This window comes from Protopterus annectens, chromosome 11.part0 (assembly GCF_019279795.1).
Source record: "Protopterus annectens isolate FY-2018-M chromosome 11.part0, PAN1.0, whole genome shotgun sequence".
Taxonomy (NCBI): domain Eukaryota; kingdom Metazoa; phylum Chordata; order Ceratodontiformes; family Protopteridae; genus Protopterus; species Protopterus annectens.
In genome coordinates this window covers 406,392,046-406,414,164 of record NC_056745.1, presented here as the reverse complement: position 1 = coordinate 406,414,164, position 22,119 = coordinate 406,392,046, and the positions used below count along the sequence as shown (strand labels likewise).

General features: G+C 39.5%; 1 protein-coding gene across 1 annotated transcript in view; it reads right to left on the bottom strand.

The window, feature by feature from the left end:
• Positions 1-22,119, bottom strand: part of TCP11L2 (t-complex 11 like 2) — a 613,826-nt gene that overhangs the window by 360,832 nt on the left and 230,875 nt on the right. The window contains exon 5 of the mRNA XM_044087900.1: positions 9,882-10,114. Within this exon, the coding sequence (XP_043943835.1) occupies positions 9,882-10,114 (233 nt within the window). The remainder of the gene's footprint in view (positions 1-9,881; positions 10,115-22,119) is intronic.

Below are 22,119 nucleotides of genomic sequence, written 5' to 3'. Positions count from 1 at the left end.
CAGACATACTTAATGGTGTACATTGTTAGGATAAATATACACTCACATGCAAGTGTGTGTGTGTGTGTGTGTGTGTGCACGCACATACATACCCATACTGATTGAGCAAGGGTATTCTTAGTGAATTCACTATAGTACATTAAGGTAGAATAATACGTCTGAAAACAGAGTCATATTTGTGTTTACATGTATGCATTCAGTTTCAGAGAAACATGGAATGTTCCTTTCTCAAGGGAAAGATACAATCCTGATGGCTAAGCATAAGATGTACAGAAATATGGTTTATACAATGTTCCTTTCTCAAGCAGCAATGAAATGCTAGATAAAGAGGTGCATGCAACACAAGGCTTGGAAACCAAGACTACAAAGGTGTGAAAATCATTACAGGGTTTTGGTATTATTAGGAAATATGGCAGATACAGTTAGTGAAGTCATTTAGTTCGGACTGACACACAGAAAACATTAAATATCCAGCATTCCAGAAAGGAAGTTAGCCTTCGGACTGCAGAACAGATACTCAGGCTGGAGTACAGAAGTCAGGTTAAATATTCATACTAAAACACTGTTTCAGCTGATATTGTATATCCAGCATTTTAGAATATGAGTTAACTTTTGGACTTACATGTAAAAGGGTTTCTACAATACAGACACTCGTGCCTGAGTACAGAAGACCGGTCAAGTAAAGCTTGTTTCAGTTTATATTATTGAGGAGAATCAGTATATACATGCAGAAATCTTGTATTTACTAACTGGCATGCCAGCATTTTTACAGATTGTTACATTTATCAGCAGACAGTATTTGGATATTGTGAACCTGTAATAAAGCATTATTAACAGAACTACAGCGTTTGCAGAATTCATTCTAAAAAGTACAAAAGACTTGGCCCACAAGGAAGAGACGGGCATCTGCTCAGCACAAGTTTGTGTAATTAACAGATTCATTCCATTCCAGTCTCATTTCATTTGTTTCCAGTTAATTCCAGTATACTACAGTCTTATCAATTCTTTCACATACTATAGTATAAATGTAGCAGATCTTGTTGCATGTTACGTCAAAATAAACTGAAACTGACATAAAAAATGCAAACAATGCTGTTGTAAATAATAGAAAAAGAACTGTTGTGGTAAATTGTTGTAAAAAGTCTATACTTTAAATACATTAGAGGCAGGAACCTTGTTGTATTAGACAGGGTTCTCACAGATTTGCTTGTCAATGAAGCCTATTGGTGGGGCATAAAAAGGAGAGCTAAAGTCAGTCAGTTTAGTGTCACTGGTCGCTTGTGTGGGGGAAATTTGTGACTAGAGTGGCAGTTCTGGGTGAAGCACTGTTAAAGACAGACCATGTTGAAGACACCATAAGGAAAGTGCACATCTTTCCTGCTTAAAAGAAAGCTGCTGAGAAATTTAGATTTACTTGCTGATCTGTGTTCTTTATTGTATGGGACTATGTTTAAAGGTATTTTAAGTTATGTCATGCCAATTAAGTATTTAGTAATAAACTATTTTTTCTGTTTGTATACAAAAAAACTATTTTACAGACTGTGGTCTCTGTTTCATTTGATATTTCACAAATTTATACAGGGTTCCTAACACCATACAGAAATTACGCATCTCAGACCTGAGACCTTTGAATGAACTATATCACAAGGCAGAATCGCAGCTGTGTTACAATACTGTGTTGCCAATTATTAGAATTGCTGGGTGTATTTAAGTAAGTTTCATAAGTGTTTTAATGATTTTTGTGTCATTTGGTTCAGGGTCAGGTGAAGGGAGCAGCAGAATCATACTGCTACAACACTGTCTGTGTAAAACTGCTGCATGATTTAAAGTAGGTGTTGTCCCATACAAACACTGCTGTGCAGTCAGAGTTAAAATATACAAGTTTGAAATAATAAAATTTGGAGTTTGCAAATGGGGGCATGGCATGCTTTCTTGCAGAATCACTTCCTTTGATTTATGGTATATGTCAGCTGAGATATTTCACATCACGATACTTTTGTCGATATTTTCAGCATGATTTTCTGTTTGCTTCCGCATTTTATTAGGCACTTACCTACATCTGTACACACACATACACATACATATACACACACACACACACACACACACACACACACACACACACACACACACACACACACACACGTGTAGGGCACTGCATCGAACAGCAAGTGCTCAGACACCCAGTAGACTGATGTCAAAACTGTGACATCAACAAAATCAATACATTCTGTGCATGCTCCAGGAATTACTCCGTAGTAGTCTAAATCAGCAGCAAGTGGTTTTGCAGGGTGGCAAACCCAGCTGTCTCTAGGGAGTAAATCAGCAGCAAGTGTTTTTGCAGGGTGGCAAACCCAGCTGCATCCACCCCCACTCCCTGCTAATTACATATAATAACACAGAGATCGCACAATTCACGGGGAAGGAAAATATTCCATTACTCGTGGATTGTCAATTTTGAACACTTGTTGACATATATATATATATATATATATACATATATATATATGTATATGTAACATACATACACACATACGTATATATTTAAAACACACACACACACACACACACACACACACACACACACACACACACACACACACACACACCTACCTCGCTCCCCCGTAAACAAAGGCTAGAAAAACAACAGTGGATCAGGCCACCTAATTCCTTGATCAAAAAACTCAATAAATAATAAAACATATATGGAAGCACTGGAACAAAACTAGACAAGCAATCACAGGAACCATACATGCCCAGGCATATATACCTTTAAGCAGACATACATCAAAGTTGTCGCCACCTTTACAAACACTTGTAAGTGTTCAGCTTACAAACTGAGAAGGAACATACATGATAACCCTGGTGTAAATTTGTGTTTATCCAGCCAATATTCAAGACTAGCCTTAAATATAGATAAAATAGTAGTCCGCTTGACCTGTAGTGGTAATGTATTCTGAACATATTTTGTTGGGAACTTATACTTTTAGTGAGTTTTGTTTATTTGTTGCTGTAGATTTAGGTCCCTAATACTGGTAGCTGAAGTGCTACTGATTTTGCAAAGAAACAAGAGATCAAATAATACAGGATCTGTTATGGTTTGAAAAGGGATTCAAAGGTTATCTCAGAGCAGCCAGTAGGCACTGAGTATAAAGAGAGTTGTGGTTTTGTGTTTATCTGTTGGGAAAGTTGAAGAATTTAATGCCTTTACTTTCCTTGGTTAAAATTCAATTGGGCCTTTCTAAAGCAGTGATATGCTTGGATTTGCACATACCAGAGTTGGCAATGTATTCAACAATGAGTCTAATAAGGGAAAAGTACAGTGGTTAACATGACAGCTTTCCTTCTTGAGCCTTTACAGACACTCACTTGGAAACTGGCCACAGGTCTATATCAAGTGAACGAAAATTTATATAATCAAATGTATTTACATAGACACATAAATGCAGAAACAAGTAAACGTCGAACACGTAAAAGCTTGAAAATCAAAACATTGAAAACTTTTAGTTGGCCAGCAACTGCTCCCTAGTGTAATAAGTGTAACTAACCACCAAAGTTAACTTTTCTTACCCTACCAAGCTGTGCTTTATGTGCAAGAAAGGAAATATATTTTACATACAAAACGGGTATTAAACTATACCGTATTTTAAGTAAACTACAAACTGAGTGGTTACATATTTAAATAACCTCCTCGCCCAAGAAATCAAAATATGCACTTCAATAATACATAGAAAACATATGGTGCACACAGCATATCGATGCTAGCATGGTATTAAATTTTAAGTAGCATGCCAACTACACGTAAGAATTCAAGTACAGTATACTGTTCTTTATTTTTCAAAACAGTTTGTAGACGAAAGTCCCTTTCTAAATGTTTTCTCTTCTTTGGAGAAACAGGACATGCAGACATTAACTGTAATCTAATTTCGTCAACCCGATTTTGCTCTCTAACAAGTACTGACAGAACAGCTGGTATGTCAGAAATACATCTGTCTAGCAGACACCTAATCCTCCTATGCCAGCCCTCCACGTAATTTTATGTTCGTGGTAAAGAAACATCGTTCAAACAGGAGACATTACAGAACGATATAGGGTACCACAGGAGGAAACCGTAAATGAATTGTAGTTCTAGTGATCTGCTTCCGTAAGCTTCCCAACACGTAAATATCAGAGAAATATGTGATCAACTCTTTCCCGTCAGCAGGAAATGTTTTACTTAGCTCTCTAAATGCTAGAATCACTTCATCTTCCCTCAAAAATGAAAGTGCTATTAGTTCTTTAACGGAAGGCTGAAATTCAAGAGAAGTACCATAAAGTCTAGATAACAGAACCAAAAGTTTGCAAGTTGGAACAACGATGAAATGCAAAAAATACACGGCAGTTAATCCAACAAACACACTGCCTCCTCTCACTATAAATTCAGCACAAAAAATGAAATGCCAGTATTAAATCCACAGTATTTAATAGGGTTTAGCGCTTTCACTCGAAAACCGAGCTTCTTCAGAACAAAATAAAAATGATATAAATATATGCATCCTATTAAAAACATTACTTAATATTGCATAGTAGTCAGAAAACATGTTGATAAAAAACACAATAGAATCAATTTATATACAAGAGGGGCTTTATGGATAGATAATCATTAATTCCTGGGGGTGAGTTGGCATCAGTGTATACTTGCCACCATAATTCTCTATATGCTAAATAATTTTTATAATCACCCCCTCTAGGATTTTGGGTGACAGATTCCAGTATCAAAAAACTAAAAGTGTGATCACTTCCATGTTGAATAATATGTCTTGACAGTGCATTTTTAGTGTCTCTCTTTTTTATACAATAAAGATGTGAATATATTCGCTGTCTCAACTGCCTTTCAGTCTTTCCTATATAATAGGCGTCACATGCTGAGCAGGCTGCGATATATACTAACATGGTAGTTCTACAGTTACCTTTGGTGGAATGTATTTTCAAATGGTTGTAATTATTTAAAGTTATGCTAGAATTTTCATTAATCACATAACATTGATTACAACTCCCACATTTTGTGGTATGTGTGACATTTACTTGTCTCTTTTTGTAACCTGTATTATTGTCTCTCTCCAAAATACACTTTAGGTTACTACCCATCTTGTACACAAAGATAGGGCTCTGACCAACAAGGTTCCCTAACTCCTGAAAATTAGTAAGGATGTGCCAGTTCCTAAGCACAATTTCTCTGATGTTCTTACTAAACATTCCATATTCAATAATAAGGGCTCTACTGTAAGTTTTCTTCTCAATTACTTGAGATTGATCCACATAATCTTTAGACCCTGATATATTTAACCGATTCACAGTTAGACTTGGCATGTTGGACCCTAAAAGTGAACTATATTTGTTCCCCCATTGATTTATAACAAAACTACTTATGTCGTCCATAAGCTTAGAGTCATATCCTCGTTCTTTGAATAAAGTAGAAATGAACTTAACCTCATTCAACATATCAGGATACCTGGATGTCATTCTGATAGCTCTAATAACCTGTCCCTTAAAGATGTTCTTTTTCATTCTTACTGGGTGGCAGCTACTGTAGTCTAAGTATGAATTGCTATATGTTAATTTCCTAAAAACAGTAGACTTAAAGCCCTCTGTGTCGTGTGAGATAAATGTATCCAAATAGGGTACTCCCTCTTTGCTTGTGGTAGAAGTAAACTTTAGGAAGTTGCTGCTTTGGTTTATATAATTTAAAAAATACTCATACATTGTATAATCTCCCTTCCACAAGATATAGATATCGTCTAAGAAACGGGAGTAATAACTAATATAATTAAAATACTCACTCGTGAATACATAATGTTCCTCCCAATCCAGCATGACCAGATTCGCAAACATGGGGGCACAAGCTGCCCCCATGGCTACTCCTCTGGTTTGTTTAAAGATTTCTCCTTCATAGAAAATGAAGTTATTTTCTAATATTAAACTCATCAATTCCACTAATAAGGAAATTTTATCCCAACTAAATTTAGTGTGTTTACATAGACTTCTACTAAATGCCTCAAGGCCCTCATCCATGAAAAAAAACATCTTTAAGGGACCTAAAGTGTATTTTGGAGAGAGACAACAATACAGGTTACAAAAAGAGACAAGTAAATGTCACACATACCACAAAATGTGGGAGTTGTAATCAATGTTATGTGATTAATGAAAATTCTAGCATAACTTTAAATAATTACAACCATTTGAAAATACATTCCACCACAGGTAACTGTAGAACTACCATGTTAGTATATATCGCAGCCTGCTCAGCATGTGACGCCTATTATATAGGAAAGACTGAAAGGCAGTTGAGACAGCGAATATATTCACATCTTTATTGTATAAAAAAGAGAGACACTAAAAATGCACTGTCAAGACATATTATTCAACATGGAAGTGATCACACTTTTAGTTTTTTGATAATGGAATCTGTCACCCAAAATCCTAGAGGGGGTGATTATAAAAATTATTTAGCATATAGAGAATTATGGTGGCAAGTATACACTGATGCCAACTCACCCCCAGGAATTAATGATTATCTATCCATAAAGCCCCTCTTGTATATAAATTGATTCTATTGTGTTTTTTATCAACATGTTTTCTGACTACTATGCAATATTAAGTAATGTTTTTAATAGGATGCATATATTTATATCACAACTTTTTAACATTTTGTATACGTGCTCTGTTGCTTTTAAGGTAAATTGATATACTGCTCTCATTTGGCGCCAAAACACTCTATTTAAAGTGTATGTATTCATTTTTATTTTGTTCTGAAGAAGCTCGGTTTTCGAGTGAAAGCGCTAAACCCTATTAAATACTGTGGATTTAATACTGGCATTTCATTTTTTGTGCTGAATTTATAGTGAGAGGAGGCAGTGTGTTTGTTGGATTAACTGCCGTGTATTTTTTGCATAAAGTCTAGATAAGTTAAGTTGCTGAATTTTGCGCCAGACATTCTGTGAGAAATGGAAGAAACAACCTTTACTTCTCACACTGAAAAACTTTGCTTCTATACTTTTAATTGCAGCTAGTTCAAAGTCACACAATAAGTATTCCACTGAAGGTGTTTGATCACATCTAGCTAACAAGTTAAGCAGACACTCCCACATCAAATTGTATGTCTTAAAAGACTTTTTAGTCATCAAGACATATACTAAAGGAAGATATCTCTGTTTGTCACCATGGTTAACAAATGCATGAACACTATATAACTGCCTACATAGTCTACCTTTTGTAAGGAATACTCCATCCATGAACCATATATTTGTATTACACAAGTCTTTGACATTTTCTTTTGTTGTAAACAGTAAAACATGTATATTTAACTGCAAATCTACCTTACGTTCCTGGATGAATTCAGATTCTTTTCATTTATAATCATCCAGACATACTGCACCTAAGGTTGTACATGGTTTTACAGCTTTTTACAGTTTTTATCCTAACTCTGTTAACCTGTTGTAATAGTGATCGCCTAGTTGGCAAGAATGCAGCCTATTATGTTCCCAGGTAAAATCAGGAGTTACTAACATAGTCTTAAAATACTATTCTTTTTAACTCATTAAATGCACCATCTGCCTCAACAGACGTCTGTACCCTGACAAGAGCCCTTTCCTTTCTGAGATTTGTAAAAAGGACAGTAAGTAATTGCAAAGTAAGGTAAAATTTTCTGCAATACTCGACTAGTCCAAGAAAAGCCTTCACCTGCCTTTTACTGGAGGACACAAGCTAGTTTTGTATGGTCTTTGTTTTTCAGGTTGTTTGTTTACCACTCATTTTCCTATATGATATCACGGATCAATTTGACTTCCACACGTCTACAATTTTCTTAGCATTCAGTCAAGCACATCTATCTTGTAGATTCTAGCATAGCCTGCATTTTTAAGTGAAACCTCTGGTCTCCTGATTGTATGCCCATGTCACTCAGGAATACAGCAGCATATTATGAGTATTCAGTATTTTGGCCATTTGTCTCTGAAAGGAGACTGCAGTTCATGTATGCCAAAAGATAGCCAATTTTTACTAAAATAGACCTACAGGAGTTACAGAGGCTGTTTTTTTTTCCTTTGGCATGGGAATATTATCTACCAATACCACTTTGACAAGTCTAGTGTTGTAAAGTATCTGGCCTTTCCTATGTTCTCTGTCCCCTCACCAGTCTGGGAATGGAACAGCTACCAAACTTTGAAATGCTATTCAGCTTCTTATTGTTCTTGCAGACTCTGTTAATTCTATTAGGTTTAGAAACTAGCAATACCGAGCTGTGTCATTTGACCTGTGACTCTTCTCCTACTTGTAAACCTGATTGTCTTATGAGATTATTCAATGTTTTTGTGACTTTAGTACTCTGTGTGATCTAGTCTTCAATCCAAGTGTTATGTCTGTGTTATGTTCTATTGGCTTTCTCAGGCATGTCTGAGAACACTCCGTTGTTCTTTAAAATTTAACTTAATTACTGCTTTTACACTTTTTGGCAAGTATTCATCCAACTGTACTTCAGGGAGAGATTCTCTAGCTTGCAAGACAACCAAAGAACTTTCTAAATTTTTCCATGGCTTTAGTACATTAACGTCATAATGATAAGTAAAATAAAGGATGGTTTCTAAACCAAGTCATACAGCAAAATTATGCCATAAGCTTTACAAAGGCCATCATTACATAAATAACTAATTTGTACAGCATGCTGCTCATTAGGACAAATATATGTGATAAGCATAACAAAGGCTATCATTACATAAATCTTCTTCTTTTGGCTTTTCCCAGTTAGGGGTCGCCACAGCAGATCACATGTCTGCTCATGACTGGCGGTGGAGTTTTACGGTGTTGAGTTGCCAGGCCGGCACCCAACCTTCCACAGAAGGCACACACACATGCACTCATGCCTAGAGCCAGTTTAGAGTGTCCAATCCACCTACAGCATGTCTTTGGGACGTGGGAGGTAACCGGAGCACCCGGAGGAAACCAACGCGACCACAGGGAGGACATGCAGACTCCGCACAGAAGGCACCCCAGCTGAGAATTGAACTGGAGAACCTCTTGCTGTTAAGTGGCAACGCTATCTGCTGCACCAAAGTGGCCACCCACGCTATCATTACATAAATAACTAGCTTAAATGGCATACTTATATGATAATCATAATAAAAGATATAATTCTACACATACATTGTTAGTTGTGTGGTAGCAGATTTCTTTTTTTTTTGTCACAATTATATCAGCTCCTCATGATCCATTGCCTGCTCCCAGCCCTTTTGTTCTGTGAGGCAACAGCTGATCTCAGAGCAGTCATTCTGGCAGTTGGGAGGTCTGCCTATGCCCCAATATGGAAGCTTGCCTCTCTCTGGCATGCCTCCACAAAGGCTACTGTTACTTTCTTGGGCAGGTCCCAACCATGTCCCTTCATCTTGTAGCCTGTTATCAGAGTAAACCTGCCTATGGCACTACACTGGAATGTCAGATCATCACAGGGAGAGGAGCCACCACAGCCCTCTCACCTATGAGAGGAGCCATCGCACCCCTCCTACCCATGCAAACAAACCGACATAAGCCATGCATTTCTTACACAGCAAATCCAAGTCTTTCCGCTGCCCAAGCTGATAATCTCAGGTCACCTGGGTCACAGTCCAGACATTATCCCTCAGCACCATGGAGAAGTAACAGCTTTCCAGTGTTTCAATGCTAAGCAACTATCTTGCTGGAAATTTTTTTCCCATGTATCCTTTGTAAAAGGGTTAAGCCCAATAAAGACAACCCAAATGTACAATGTCTAACACATAAAAATGTAGTCTACTTTTATTTTCTTTCCGCCATTCAATGTTTACGGTTAGTGGAAGAAAAATCATAGTGTGTGAAAATTCCAAAGTACCAACCTTAAAAGCTGCACAATGTCTGTAGTCATTTTGAGTTTCTTTACATCTTCATCTCGGACTGGTGCGCACAACTTTAGCATAGTGTTGATGATGTACATTGCCAGTCCATAAATGTCAACAGCACCATGTTCTGCCTCTTGTCTTATTAGGTCCATATCTAGCACTTCGCAGATCTGTTTCCTAAGGCGATTTACATTAGGATAATTTTCTGGTGTCAGAAATGAAAGCAGAATCTGAAAAGAAATTAAAAGTGCAAACAGAACAAATAACTTCACAAAATATTTACCACACTCCTGGCGTTTTAGTACAAACACCAGTATGCAAAACATCAAAGTTATTGCAATAGTTATTAGGACAAAGAAAGGAAAATTACCTGCAACTAATATGCTAATTTTAAAGGGTGTGTAAAGTACAGGTTCATAAGTATATACCAGGATAAAACAGTTACCCAAGCCAGAGATAATCACAAGGCATATTTTAGTTATGTTCATAATCTCAAAAGCAGAATGCAGCAATGTGCTGACCTGATAGTGAACAATGTTACCTACATTCACAATGAAGATATAGTGAACCTACTGACTTATAAATTTAACAATAAGTTTACCCTTCCCTCTTTCTCCCCTCCTCTGACACTCAAGATATACCTGAAACTGGCTCACCTCCAGCTATCACACAAGACCAAGTCCTAAAAGTGCTATCAAAATCTAAAAATACTGCACTGATGGGTCCTGACAATATCCGTGCCTACATCTTAAATAGCATGAAGCACTATTTAGCCATAACCCTAACACTGTTCAATCTCCGCCTCCATACAGGTTTTGTACAAAGTGAATGGACAACAGCTACAGTCATTTTCCTGCATAAGGGAGGATCTTCCACAGACCGAGGCAATTACAAACCCATAGGTCTGATCAGTCTCATATGCAAAGCCATGTTAAGACATCACAGAATTAATTAATCAGGACATAGGGTACTTACAAACACTGGACTCGTCTCAGTTTGGAGTCATCAAGGGCAGGTCATGTTTACTCAACCTGATGCATTTTTTTCAAAAGCTCACTAAGGCAATGGCTAGAGTCAAAATGGTACATACTGCATACTTTGACCTGGCCAAACCTTATGACACCAGCTAGATTGTCACCTGGCTCACAGATCTAATCAAAATGGGTGAAGTTACCTCTAGAAAGAGACCAAACACCAGTGGAACCCCCAGGGTTATATGCTGGGACCTTTCCTGTTTGGCATCTACTTTCCTCAAGTAAAAGCCAATACCAAAGGGCTCTGGATGACCCAGTCTGCAGATGACTGCAAGCTAGGAACAGTCAATGAATCCCCAAATGACTTTGCCATCCTGCAGGAAGGTTTGTCTCAAATAACTGATGTCAAAATCATGGTCTGAAACTAAGATTGCTCAGATATGACTTTATCTGCGGTGATATACATGTGGACAAACTCCACAAATCATCCTGTTTAACCAACCTAGAGATATATTTGTCGCTAATGTAGATTGAGACACCACCACCTTTAGTGGCTGTCTATGCTGCTGATAGTCTAAATATGTGGAAGCCACTGAAGCAATATACTGCTAGAGTACTTTCTGTGGTTTTAAACCATATCGCAGTAATGGCACAGATGCCTATATTTTCCAGAGTGAGGAGAGCTTGTAGGGTGTTAAGTTTCTTGTTAAGGTTCCTATCATTGAGCAGTAACACCTTTGGGTTTTACTTGCTATGCTGGTGGTTTTGCCAATTCAGCATCGCCTAAAAAAAAAAACAGGATCTAAGAGGGCGGATAAAGTTGTTGCAAATATCCAGAAGCCCAGGGGGAACAGATGCATACCATCCTTGCATAGCAAAGTGGTCTATTAACCATGTCCTCTCATGCTGACAAATACTGAATTCCACTGGGATGACATCAGAAACTAAGCCATTTGTTAAAGTCAATCATTTTTTGTTCATACCTTAGCATCATCCTTGGTGAAGGTAGAATGCTAGTCAATGCAAGGCACATACAGTGGATATAAAAAGTGTACACACCCCTATTAAAATGCCAGGTTTTTGTGATGTAAAAATGAGACCACAATAAATCATTTCAAAACTTATCCCACCTTTAAAGTGACCTATAACCTGTACAATTCAATTGAAACCCAAACAAATCTGTTATGGGAAAAATATAAAAAATAAAATAAGTACAATAAGCTGGTTGCATAAGTGTGCACACCCTTAAACTAATACGTTGTTGAGGCACCTTTTGATTTAATTACAGCATTCAGTCTTCTTGGGTACACACCTGACGTCAATTAAAGAGACTCCGATTAATCCAAAATAAAGTTCAGCTGTCCTAGTAGGATTTTCCTGACATTTACTCAGTTGCCTACTACAGCAAAAGCCATAGTTCGGAGAGATCTTACAAAGCATTAAAGTGATCTCATTGTTGAAAGGTATCAGTCAGCAGAAGGGTACAAAAAATTTCCACAGCATTGGATATATCATGGAACAAAGTGAAGACAGTCATCAAAAAGTGGATAAAATATGGGACAACAGGGATGTTGGAAAGAACTGGACGCTCCTCCAAAATTGATGAAAAGACAAGATGAAAACTGGTCAGGGAGGCTGCCAAGAGACCTACAGCAACACTGAAGGAGCTGCATGAATTTCTGGCAAGTACTGGTTGTGTACTACATGCGACAACAATCTCCCGTATTCTCCATATGTCTGGACTATGGGGTAGGGTTGCAAGACGGAAGCCTTTTCTTACACAGAAAATCATCCAGGCCCAGCTAAAATTTGCAAAACAATACATCAAGTCTCCCAAAAGCATGTGAGAAAATGTGTTATGGTCTGATGAGACCAACGTTGAACTTTATTGGCCACAATTCCAAAAGGTACATTTTGCACAAAACCAACACTTCCCATCACTAAAAGAACACTGTCCCCACAGTGAAGCATTGTGGTAGCACTATCATGCTTTGGGGTTGCTTTTCTTCAGCTGGAACTGGGGCTTTAGTCAAGGTAGGGGGAAATTATGAACAGTTCCAAATACTAGTCACTTTTGGCCCAAATCCTTCAGGCATCTGCTAGAAAGTTGAAGATGAAGAGGAATTTCACCTTTCAATAAGACAATGACCACAAGCATACATCCAAATCAACAAAATAATGGCTTCACCAGAAGAAAATTAAAATTTTGGAATGGCCCAGCTAGACCTCAGACCTAAATCCAATAGAAAATCTGTGGGGGTGACCTGAAGAGGGCTGTGCACAAGAGATGCCCTCGCAATCTGACAGATATGAAGTGCTTTTGCAAGAATGAGTGGGCAAATATTGCCAGGTCAAGATGTGCCATGCTGACAGACTCCTACCCAAGAAGATTGAATGCTGTAATTAAATCAAAAGGTGCTTTCAACGCCCTCGAAGCCCTCCTCAGTATGGAGAACATCGATGTTTGTGCTGTGACTGAAACCTGGTTCAAGGCTCCTGAGAGCACCCCAGCACTATCAGGTTATACCTCATATCATGCGTTCCGACCCCAAAATCCGGACCGAACTACAAAAGGAGGGGGAGTATCCATATTCATAAAGGATACCCACACCTCCAGGTTAGTGGCAACGCACGAAGCATCGGAGACCATCCAGGTGCAATTAACCATAGGTAAAACTGCCCTACAGTTTGTAACATGCTACAGACCACCTTCTCAAACTCAGGAAACCCACACAGCCTTCCTGAAGACACTGGAGAGTATAAATGTCTCTCCAAACACCATCATATTGGGTGACTTCAACTACCCAAACATAGACTGGGAACATTACTCAAGCCCCAACACCCTAGCCCAAAGGTTCCTTGAGTTCATAAACTCAAATGCTATGGAACAACTAGTCACCATTCCCACAAGAGGAGAAAATATACTAGACCTGATCATCACCATGGGGACAAAATGCTCCACACTGGAAGTATATCCCTCATTGGTGAGATCAGACCATAAATTAATCTCACTGGAGATCCACATCCCCCACCCCAGCAAAAGACCACAGTGAAGAACTTCTCAAAAGCAAACTTCACACTTCTTAAGACTGGAGTGGTATCCTTCAAGGCCCCCGAGCCAGTGGAAACCACAACCCACGCTGCTGAAACCCTTACAAATGCCTTCTACGAGCACCTCCAGGAATGTATGGATCAAGCAATCCCTAATAAAATCAAGACCTTTTCCACCAAAGGCAGGCGCCCGGTCTGGTGGACTCCAGCCATAAACAAACTCTACAACAAGAGGAGAAAGCTACTACATGACAGAGCAAAATCCCTAAATGGGAAGGCATCTCTGATCAATACTAGCAAAAACTACGATCACTCATAAAATCATCCAAGGCCAACTTTGAGAGAAAAATCGCTAATGACACAAAAGACAATCATAAAGCCTTCTTTAGCTATGTTAGAAACCTGGGTGGAAACTCCCAGATATGCTCAGAATTAGTCCAAAATGATAAAAAATCACTGAACCCACAGACATTGCCAACATACTGGCAGACAGGTTCAGTGCAAATTTCTCCCTCCCCCCCCAAAGGGGAAATATCTATCCCTCCAGCGTCTAGCCTCCCAGACAGCTCAGAGGCCCAGGTGAGAGCTGCTCTCTCTAAAGCAAAAAACACAGCATCAATGGGACCGGACGGTGTCCCCGGCTGTGTGCTACACGAACTCAACGAGGAACTAAACCCACACATAAGGCTGCTGTTTAATCTTAGCCTTACTACAGGATACGTACCCAAAGAATGGCGTACGGCAACTGTGGTCCCACTCCACAAAGGCGGTGCTTCTACGGACCCTGGAAATTACCGCCCCATAAGCTTGACGAGCCTTGTCTGCAAAGCTATGGAGAGGATCATAATGGAACTCATAAAGACATTGGGGACCTACAGACACTAGATCCTACCCAATTTGGCTTTGTCAAGGGCAGATCCTGCCTCTTGAACTTGGTCGACTTTTCAAAACAGTCACTAAGGCCATTGATGAGGGTAAGGCAGTTCACACAGCCTACCTTGACCTAGCAAAAGCATTCGACACAATACCCCACTCGGGCATCATAGAAAAGCTCACCAGCTTAGATGTAAACCCATATGTCACAAGATGGGTTGCAAACTGGCTCAAGGACAGAACACACAGGGTTAGAGTTGCTGGTGCCATGTCAGACTCTAAGCCGGTCACGCGGTGTCCCACAGGGCTCAGTCCTGGGCCCCTCTTGTTCGGCATTTATTTTTCTGAAGTGCAGGCAAACATGGGGGGATTGTGGCTGACAAAATTTGCAGATGACTGCAAACTGGGCACCATAATTAACACTCCATCAGACACAGACATCCTCCAGAAAGGTCTCATAGAAATGGATAACTGGTGCCAGAGCCATGGCCTTAAGCTAAATGCCAAAAAATGTATAGTCATACCCTTTGGGAAAAACAAGGTAACCCCTAATTACCACATAGGTGGTAATCCATTAAACACGGAAGAAGTTATCAGGGACCTGGGGACCCAAGTTGACAGTAACCTCTCTTTTGACACTCTCACATTGCCAAAGTGGTTAGGAAGACCTTCTACATTGCCCACCTGATCATGAAGAGATTCACATCCAGATCAGGAGAGGTCATTGTACCCCTGTACTCTTCACTTATCAGACCAATGATTGAGTACAACGCCCCATTCGGAATGTACCTTACCCGACACCTGCAGCAGTTGGAAAGACCCCAAAAGTTCCTCACCAAAAGGATAAAGGGGCTCAAACATATGTCATACGATGCCCGACTGAAGAAACTCCAGCTCTATTCAGTCGCATACCATCTGCTCAGAGGTGATCTGTGCCTGACATACAAGGCCATGTCCAACCCGGAATTAATGGACATGCTCCACCTCAAAAAATCCAAATCCACCAGAGCCACGAGAGCAAGAGACTTAAACCTCAACACGGATATAAATAGGACGTGCTGGAGGGACAGATTCATCACCCAGAGACTCCCTACACTATGGAACAGAATCCCAGTCCATGTGAGGCAGAGCCCCTCACTGACTCTGTTCAAGAGAAATCTTGACGAGTGGATGGGAGATCGTAGGTTTACCCCAGGAATCATCTCTGTATCACTGCTGGACAGAGGCACAGCAAACTAATGGGTATAGTATTCTCATCCTAAGGGGTGGTGAAAGCCACACACACTCTGGCTAGGCTTATAAATGCCCCAGGGCAGATAGCCTAGTATGAACCTATGAACCTATTAGTTTAAGAGTATGCACACTTATGCAACCAGCTTATTATACTTTTTTTATTTTTTTATATTTGTTTCCCATAACAGACTTGTTTGTTTTTCAATTGAATTGTACAGGTTTTAGGTCACATTAAAGGTGGGAAAAGTTTTGAAATGGCTTATTGTGGTCTCATTCTTTTATATCAGAAAAACCTGGCATTTTAACAGGGGTGTGTACACTTTTTATATCCACTGTACCAGTCTAAGACTCGTATTCAGAGTGATCCATAAAGTCTCTCTTCATGCAGTCAAGTGAGGTATGATTCAGGTAATTACACCCACATTGACTATTATAGAATTACACTCGTACCTATGGTGCCACTGACCTAAGTCTGCATGTAACCTGGTGTACCCTTGTTTCAGATAAGCAATAAACACCATCTTCTCCTTGTCCTGTCTGGTATTAGGGCATCTGCCTGTTGTACAATGGAGTCCCTGTCACAAGGGTTCTAGGTAAAGTGTTTGCCTGCCTTATGGGCAAGATGTAGACATTGTACCACTGTTATCATTTATGGCTGACATCTTATCCACCTTAAAGATTAAAGAACAGCCTAGGAGGACTCTGTGTTGGCATGAAAAATGGAATAATTTCATTACTTTTTGATTTTGTTTGCCTTGATGGAGTAGAGACCAAGAAATATGGAGACTTTTGTTCAAGTTACTGAACCGATAGGTTTTGGAATTACACTGGGGAATGCAGTTGTCATTTTATTTACTTACTAACATTTGATTACCATGAACGTCTAAAATGGGTAGAACCCATTTCCGGCAGAGGCCTGGGAAGAAAAGCTCCAAATTAATACAAAATATTTTAAAGAAAAAAAATGTATACAATCATTAAAAATAAAACAAAATCATCTGCAGTTTAAATAATTAGAACACATTACACATAACAAAACACAGGTTAATAATCGATACAAGGTATATGACAATCATTTAAGACAGAGAAATACAAACAAAAACTGAAATATGAAATTAGGGAAAAGCAGACTTCTGGTACATTCACAGAGAAAATCAGGGAAGAGAATTAGATAGCAATAAGGAAGTAAGTGAAAAAGGGAGAGTAAGGAGGTATAAGGAATGAAAAGGTACTTGTTCACATTTAGGGGATACTGTTTATTCTGGTTTTGAGCAAGAACAGAGCCTGATTTTAGCTAGGAAGACTTTAACATGATCTGGGAGGTTCTAAGGATGCAGCCACGCAAACCTCCTTGAAACAGTACCAGTGACCATAGCCCTTGAGGAAGTATCAGAGTCATACACAGACTGTATATAATGAGTAGTGACTTGAACAACAGAAGAAATTAAATTATTTAAAGCCAACTTTCTTTATAAGAAACTGAGACAAAACATTTCTCATATTTTCACAATTAGTCAGGACAAATCTAACGTATAAGCCTGACAATACAAAATTGTGGAAAATCAAAGTTGCAGAAGTGTACACTTTTTTCCCCATATTTATCATACACAGCAGGAATGGAATTAACTCAGCGCTTATCAGTTGTGTAAAAGAGTGTGTAAAACCTTAAGACTGAGGAACTTTATACATCCTATCTGCCTTTTTAGGAGCAGCTAGCTGACTGTCAGGAAAACTGTAAGCAGTAACACACATCCTTCAAGGCAGACAAAACTGAAGAATATGTGTAGGTTTTGTAACAACTCATAGTAGTTTCCAATAGACTGAGAAACCTCTGTGTTCTCCCACTGAAAACACTGGAACATTCTAGAAGCAGTCTTGCAGAAAGAGAAACACCCAGAGGGAGAATCAGAAACTGACTTCGTCTCAGAGTCTGAATCAGAAATCTGAGGAGAAAACCTTGTATCTGTCCCATCCTTCTCCCGTCCAAATTCAGAATCTTGAATCGTGAATCTCTTCAGGAAAGGAAGTATTCCTCTTTCTTTACCAAGAACTACCTTGCAAGAAAGATCAATACCCTGAATTAGAGACAGACACAGTAAACTAATCCTAAGGAAATTTGAGGAGCAGACCTACACTTAGTTTTCTGCTTCTGACAGGAAAAATGGGGCCAACGGTGTTTTTAGTATTAGCAGCAGCAGATTCACTAGGGATGGGCATACCATTCTGACAAAACAGGAAAGCCTTCATTATTCCCTCAATGAAAGGACTCCAACAGCCACTAAGAATGTGACTAACCACCAGTCAATAGTGGCTGTAGGTGGTACTTGTACATCATAAGGCTTTGGGGTAAAAGATAAGGGGTTTGAGGTACAACAAATTGGCACAACAGAATCACCCACCTGCAGCGGAGATAAATTGGTAGTCTGCTGTCGTGGCAAAGGCTGTTTGCTTAACTTTCTTTTTTTGTGGCTGGAAGTAAGACCTTACTGTGGGACTGACAGTTTGTTCCATGGTCAGGTAGAAAATGATGCCTCCTTCTCAGGGAAAACCAGCAGTAAATGCAGGTAAACAAAGTTTTTTAAAAAGACATTTGTTCGCCAGACAAATACAGTAAAAAGCACTTTAAAACATAATGCCAGCTCCACAAAGTAAAAATAAATACTATTTCTCCAGAGAAAAAGTGGTTTTCAGCTACTTTAAAACTGACAGGAAAAAAGAGCACTTCTTTATATATAAGTACATTACAGTTTCATGACAGTCCATTAAAACGAACTACCAACTTTAAAATAACTTATTTTTAAAACTACAATCCACTCTGCTACAGGCCCCATGAGGAGCTCAGTGTCTCTCCAACCTAACACCACTCTTAAGTATTCAACTGCGGTACCACCTTTATCATTCTTATAAGAAAAGCACAGTCTGGGTCTGAACTGTCTGCAAACAGCTAAAGTTAACTTTGAGTATGTGTCTACCTGTTTGAGCCAATATTCATTTTCCCCTGGAGAGCACTCTGCTTTGGCTTGTAAGCAGCTCCCCCCCCCCCCCATACACACATGCACACACATCTTCCATTTTCTCTCTTATTCCCTTCTGTTAGCAAATAGTATACATAACTGATAATTAGTCTGTTTGTTAATTTAAACTGAGACCACAGTAGCCTACTGATACAAGGTTATCCTGTTTTTCCACATAAGAAATGGTTAAGAAATGACTTACAGTTTCAGAGCAGTCATTGGTCAATTTTGATTGTTTCTTAAAAACAAATTTGTCTTTGCTTTGGCTCATTAGCAGCAGTACTAAAAAGAACTGCCTGCTCACACCCTTGTTCTCCCCCTCCCTGTTTATTACCTTAAGCCAATCACAAAGTTAATAAATATTACCTGTGGCAAGCATCATTTTTAAAACTACAATCCACCCTTTGAGCACCTCATGCTCAGCTCTGCCATAGAACTTATTAAAACTGCGAAACTGGGGCACAGCTAACTGACAGTTTGTGGAAATACAGGGTACCTACCTGAGTCTCCACATTCACTATCATATGTTGATTTATTGGTTTACTCTGTTACCCGATTGTTTCCAGCCCCCTCATAAGAGCAACTAACAGGGTCTCTACCTGCTTCGCTCCCCACCCTGCCCCCTATTCCCTCCCGCCCCCAGTGGTCCTACCTTTATTACACTCACAAACCCTTCCCATCTTTCCAATAGCCAACCACAGCGCTAAACCCAACACAACCTCCTCCATCTTCCCACTACTATCACTCCTCCTCAGCTAACATGTACAAGCATACCTTACCTATGCTCACTGCATGCACTCTCCTTGCATATCTTACATCCTACCAAAACTCCATTTCCCCACTCAGCCACTACCACTGTACTACTACTCACACCATCACTCATGTTTCACCCTCACTCAGCTCCCCTCCCACCAACTCAAAAACCATCCCTATGCACCTCCCTCATATTCTACCAACTATATTACTCAAACATAAAGCATCCCTACAACTTAACATAGTAACCCTCCCACCATACATATTACCCACAGAGCACAATCATAATGTTTCCCTAATAAACAAACACATTCAAAAACTGAGAAAACTAATAACCTCATGCATATCAAAACTAGCCCTAAGTGGAGACATCCACCCCAACCCTGGCCCTACCATCTCCAACCACAATCCTCATAATCAGACTAGAAACCACAACATCTCCCATATCACAGCCAATAGAAAGCCAAGTGACTTCCTTCTACTAAGCCTAAATATTAGAAATATATCCAAAGTCCATGAACTCAATGCCACCATAGACTTGTACTCCCCAGATAGTCATCCTGACAGAAACCTGGCTAAAACCTCACATTACCAGTGAGCAAATCCTCCCTACTAGTTATGACATACTAAGAGTAGACCGGTTAAACAAGAAAGGAGGCGATGTAGCTCTAATATTTAAACAGCATCTAAACATCCAGATCTTAAAATCATCAGCTTCACAAATAGGCAATGAAGAAATAATATATACCAATCTCAAAATAAACCAAAACAAAACCATCAGCATAACTGGATGCTACTTCCCACCTGGCCAAAACATCCCTCCACTAGAAAACCTCCTCAGCTGGTCTACCCACCATCTCCCCCAAGAAACTATAATTTTAGGTGATTTGAATATTGACTGGCAATCCTGTTCTGGCAACCATCCAACCCATCATGTAAACCTTCATGGCTTCACCCAACTAGTCCAGTCGCCAACCAGGATAAATAAAAACTCCAGCAAGCACACTACCCTGGAATGGATACTAGTCAGTAAGAGCCCCCAGTCATATATAACAAGCTGGTTATCAGATAGCCTCAGTGATCACTCCCCAACATTCCTAATCATAAAATAACCATACCAAGCTAAACCTGTCATCTACCATCAAATACGTAAAAAACTAAACTTTAACCCACTCACATTCATCTCATCCCTCAAAGAATGTAACTGGCATCCTCTAAAGTACCTCAGTCTTAATGACGCAGTTAAATTTTTTAATACTACCTTCCTGAGCATCCTTAATTACCGTGCCCCCCATAAGACTATCCAGAACCAAAGCACAACCCTCCCCATGGCAACAGAAAACCACCAAGTCAGAAATGAAAAACAGGGATAAAGTCTGGGAGCACTGGTGCAAAACTAAAACCCCCTAAACTAGACCGAAATTCCTAGAACTACGCAATAGAGTCAAAAAGCTAATAAAACAGGACAAATTCCAATACTACCAGTCTGCCCTAAACTCCTCCCAACACAGCCCCAAACAGTTCTGGTCCTCCATAAACTCCATCCTCCACCCAGGTAAAGTCAGTACTCCTCCTCCTAACATCCCTCACTCCTCCGAAAATATTGCTACCTCATTCAACACACACTTCACACAAACCATACTATCACTAGCTAAACAACACAACCCCCTCCCCTCCAACCCACACCTTCAACTAGTAATCTCCCCACTGCCTTTTCTTTTTCTCCTGTACCTACCTCCAACATAAAAAAACTTTTAACTAGACTTAAGCCCACCAATTTAGCAGCAGACAACCTCCCAAGTGAATACCTACAAAATGCAGCTGATGCTCTGGCCTACCCAGTATCCATCTTGATTAACCGATCTCTGTCAGAAAATTACTTTCGCACACTGTGGAAAGTATCACATATAATTCCCCTCCACAAAGGCGGCCCCTCCACAGAACTAACCAATTACCACCCCACAGCTATTCTCTCTCCACTCTCCAAAATACTAGAGAAATGCATTCACTCTCAGGTCTCAGACTACTTCCTTACTAACAACCTTCTTTCCAATACTCAGCATGGTTTCCGACCAAACCATAGCACCACTACCTTACTCTCCTTTACTAACACTATCCTTCAGCATAAAAACAATGGCTATCTCTCTTCTGCTACTTTCCTAGACCTATTTAAAACATTTGACATGGTCCCACACAAACAACTCATCTCTGTCCTCAATAACCTATCCTTCTCTCAATCAGTCACCAACTGGTTTTAGAGTTACCTGTCTGACCTCCAACAATCTGTTGTATGGCAGAATGAAATATCTCCCCAGGGGTTCCCCAAGGATCCATCCT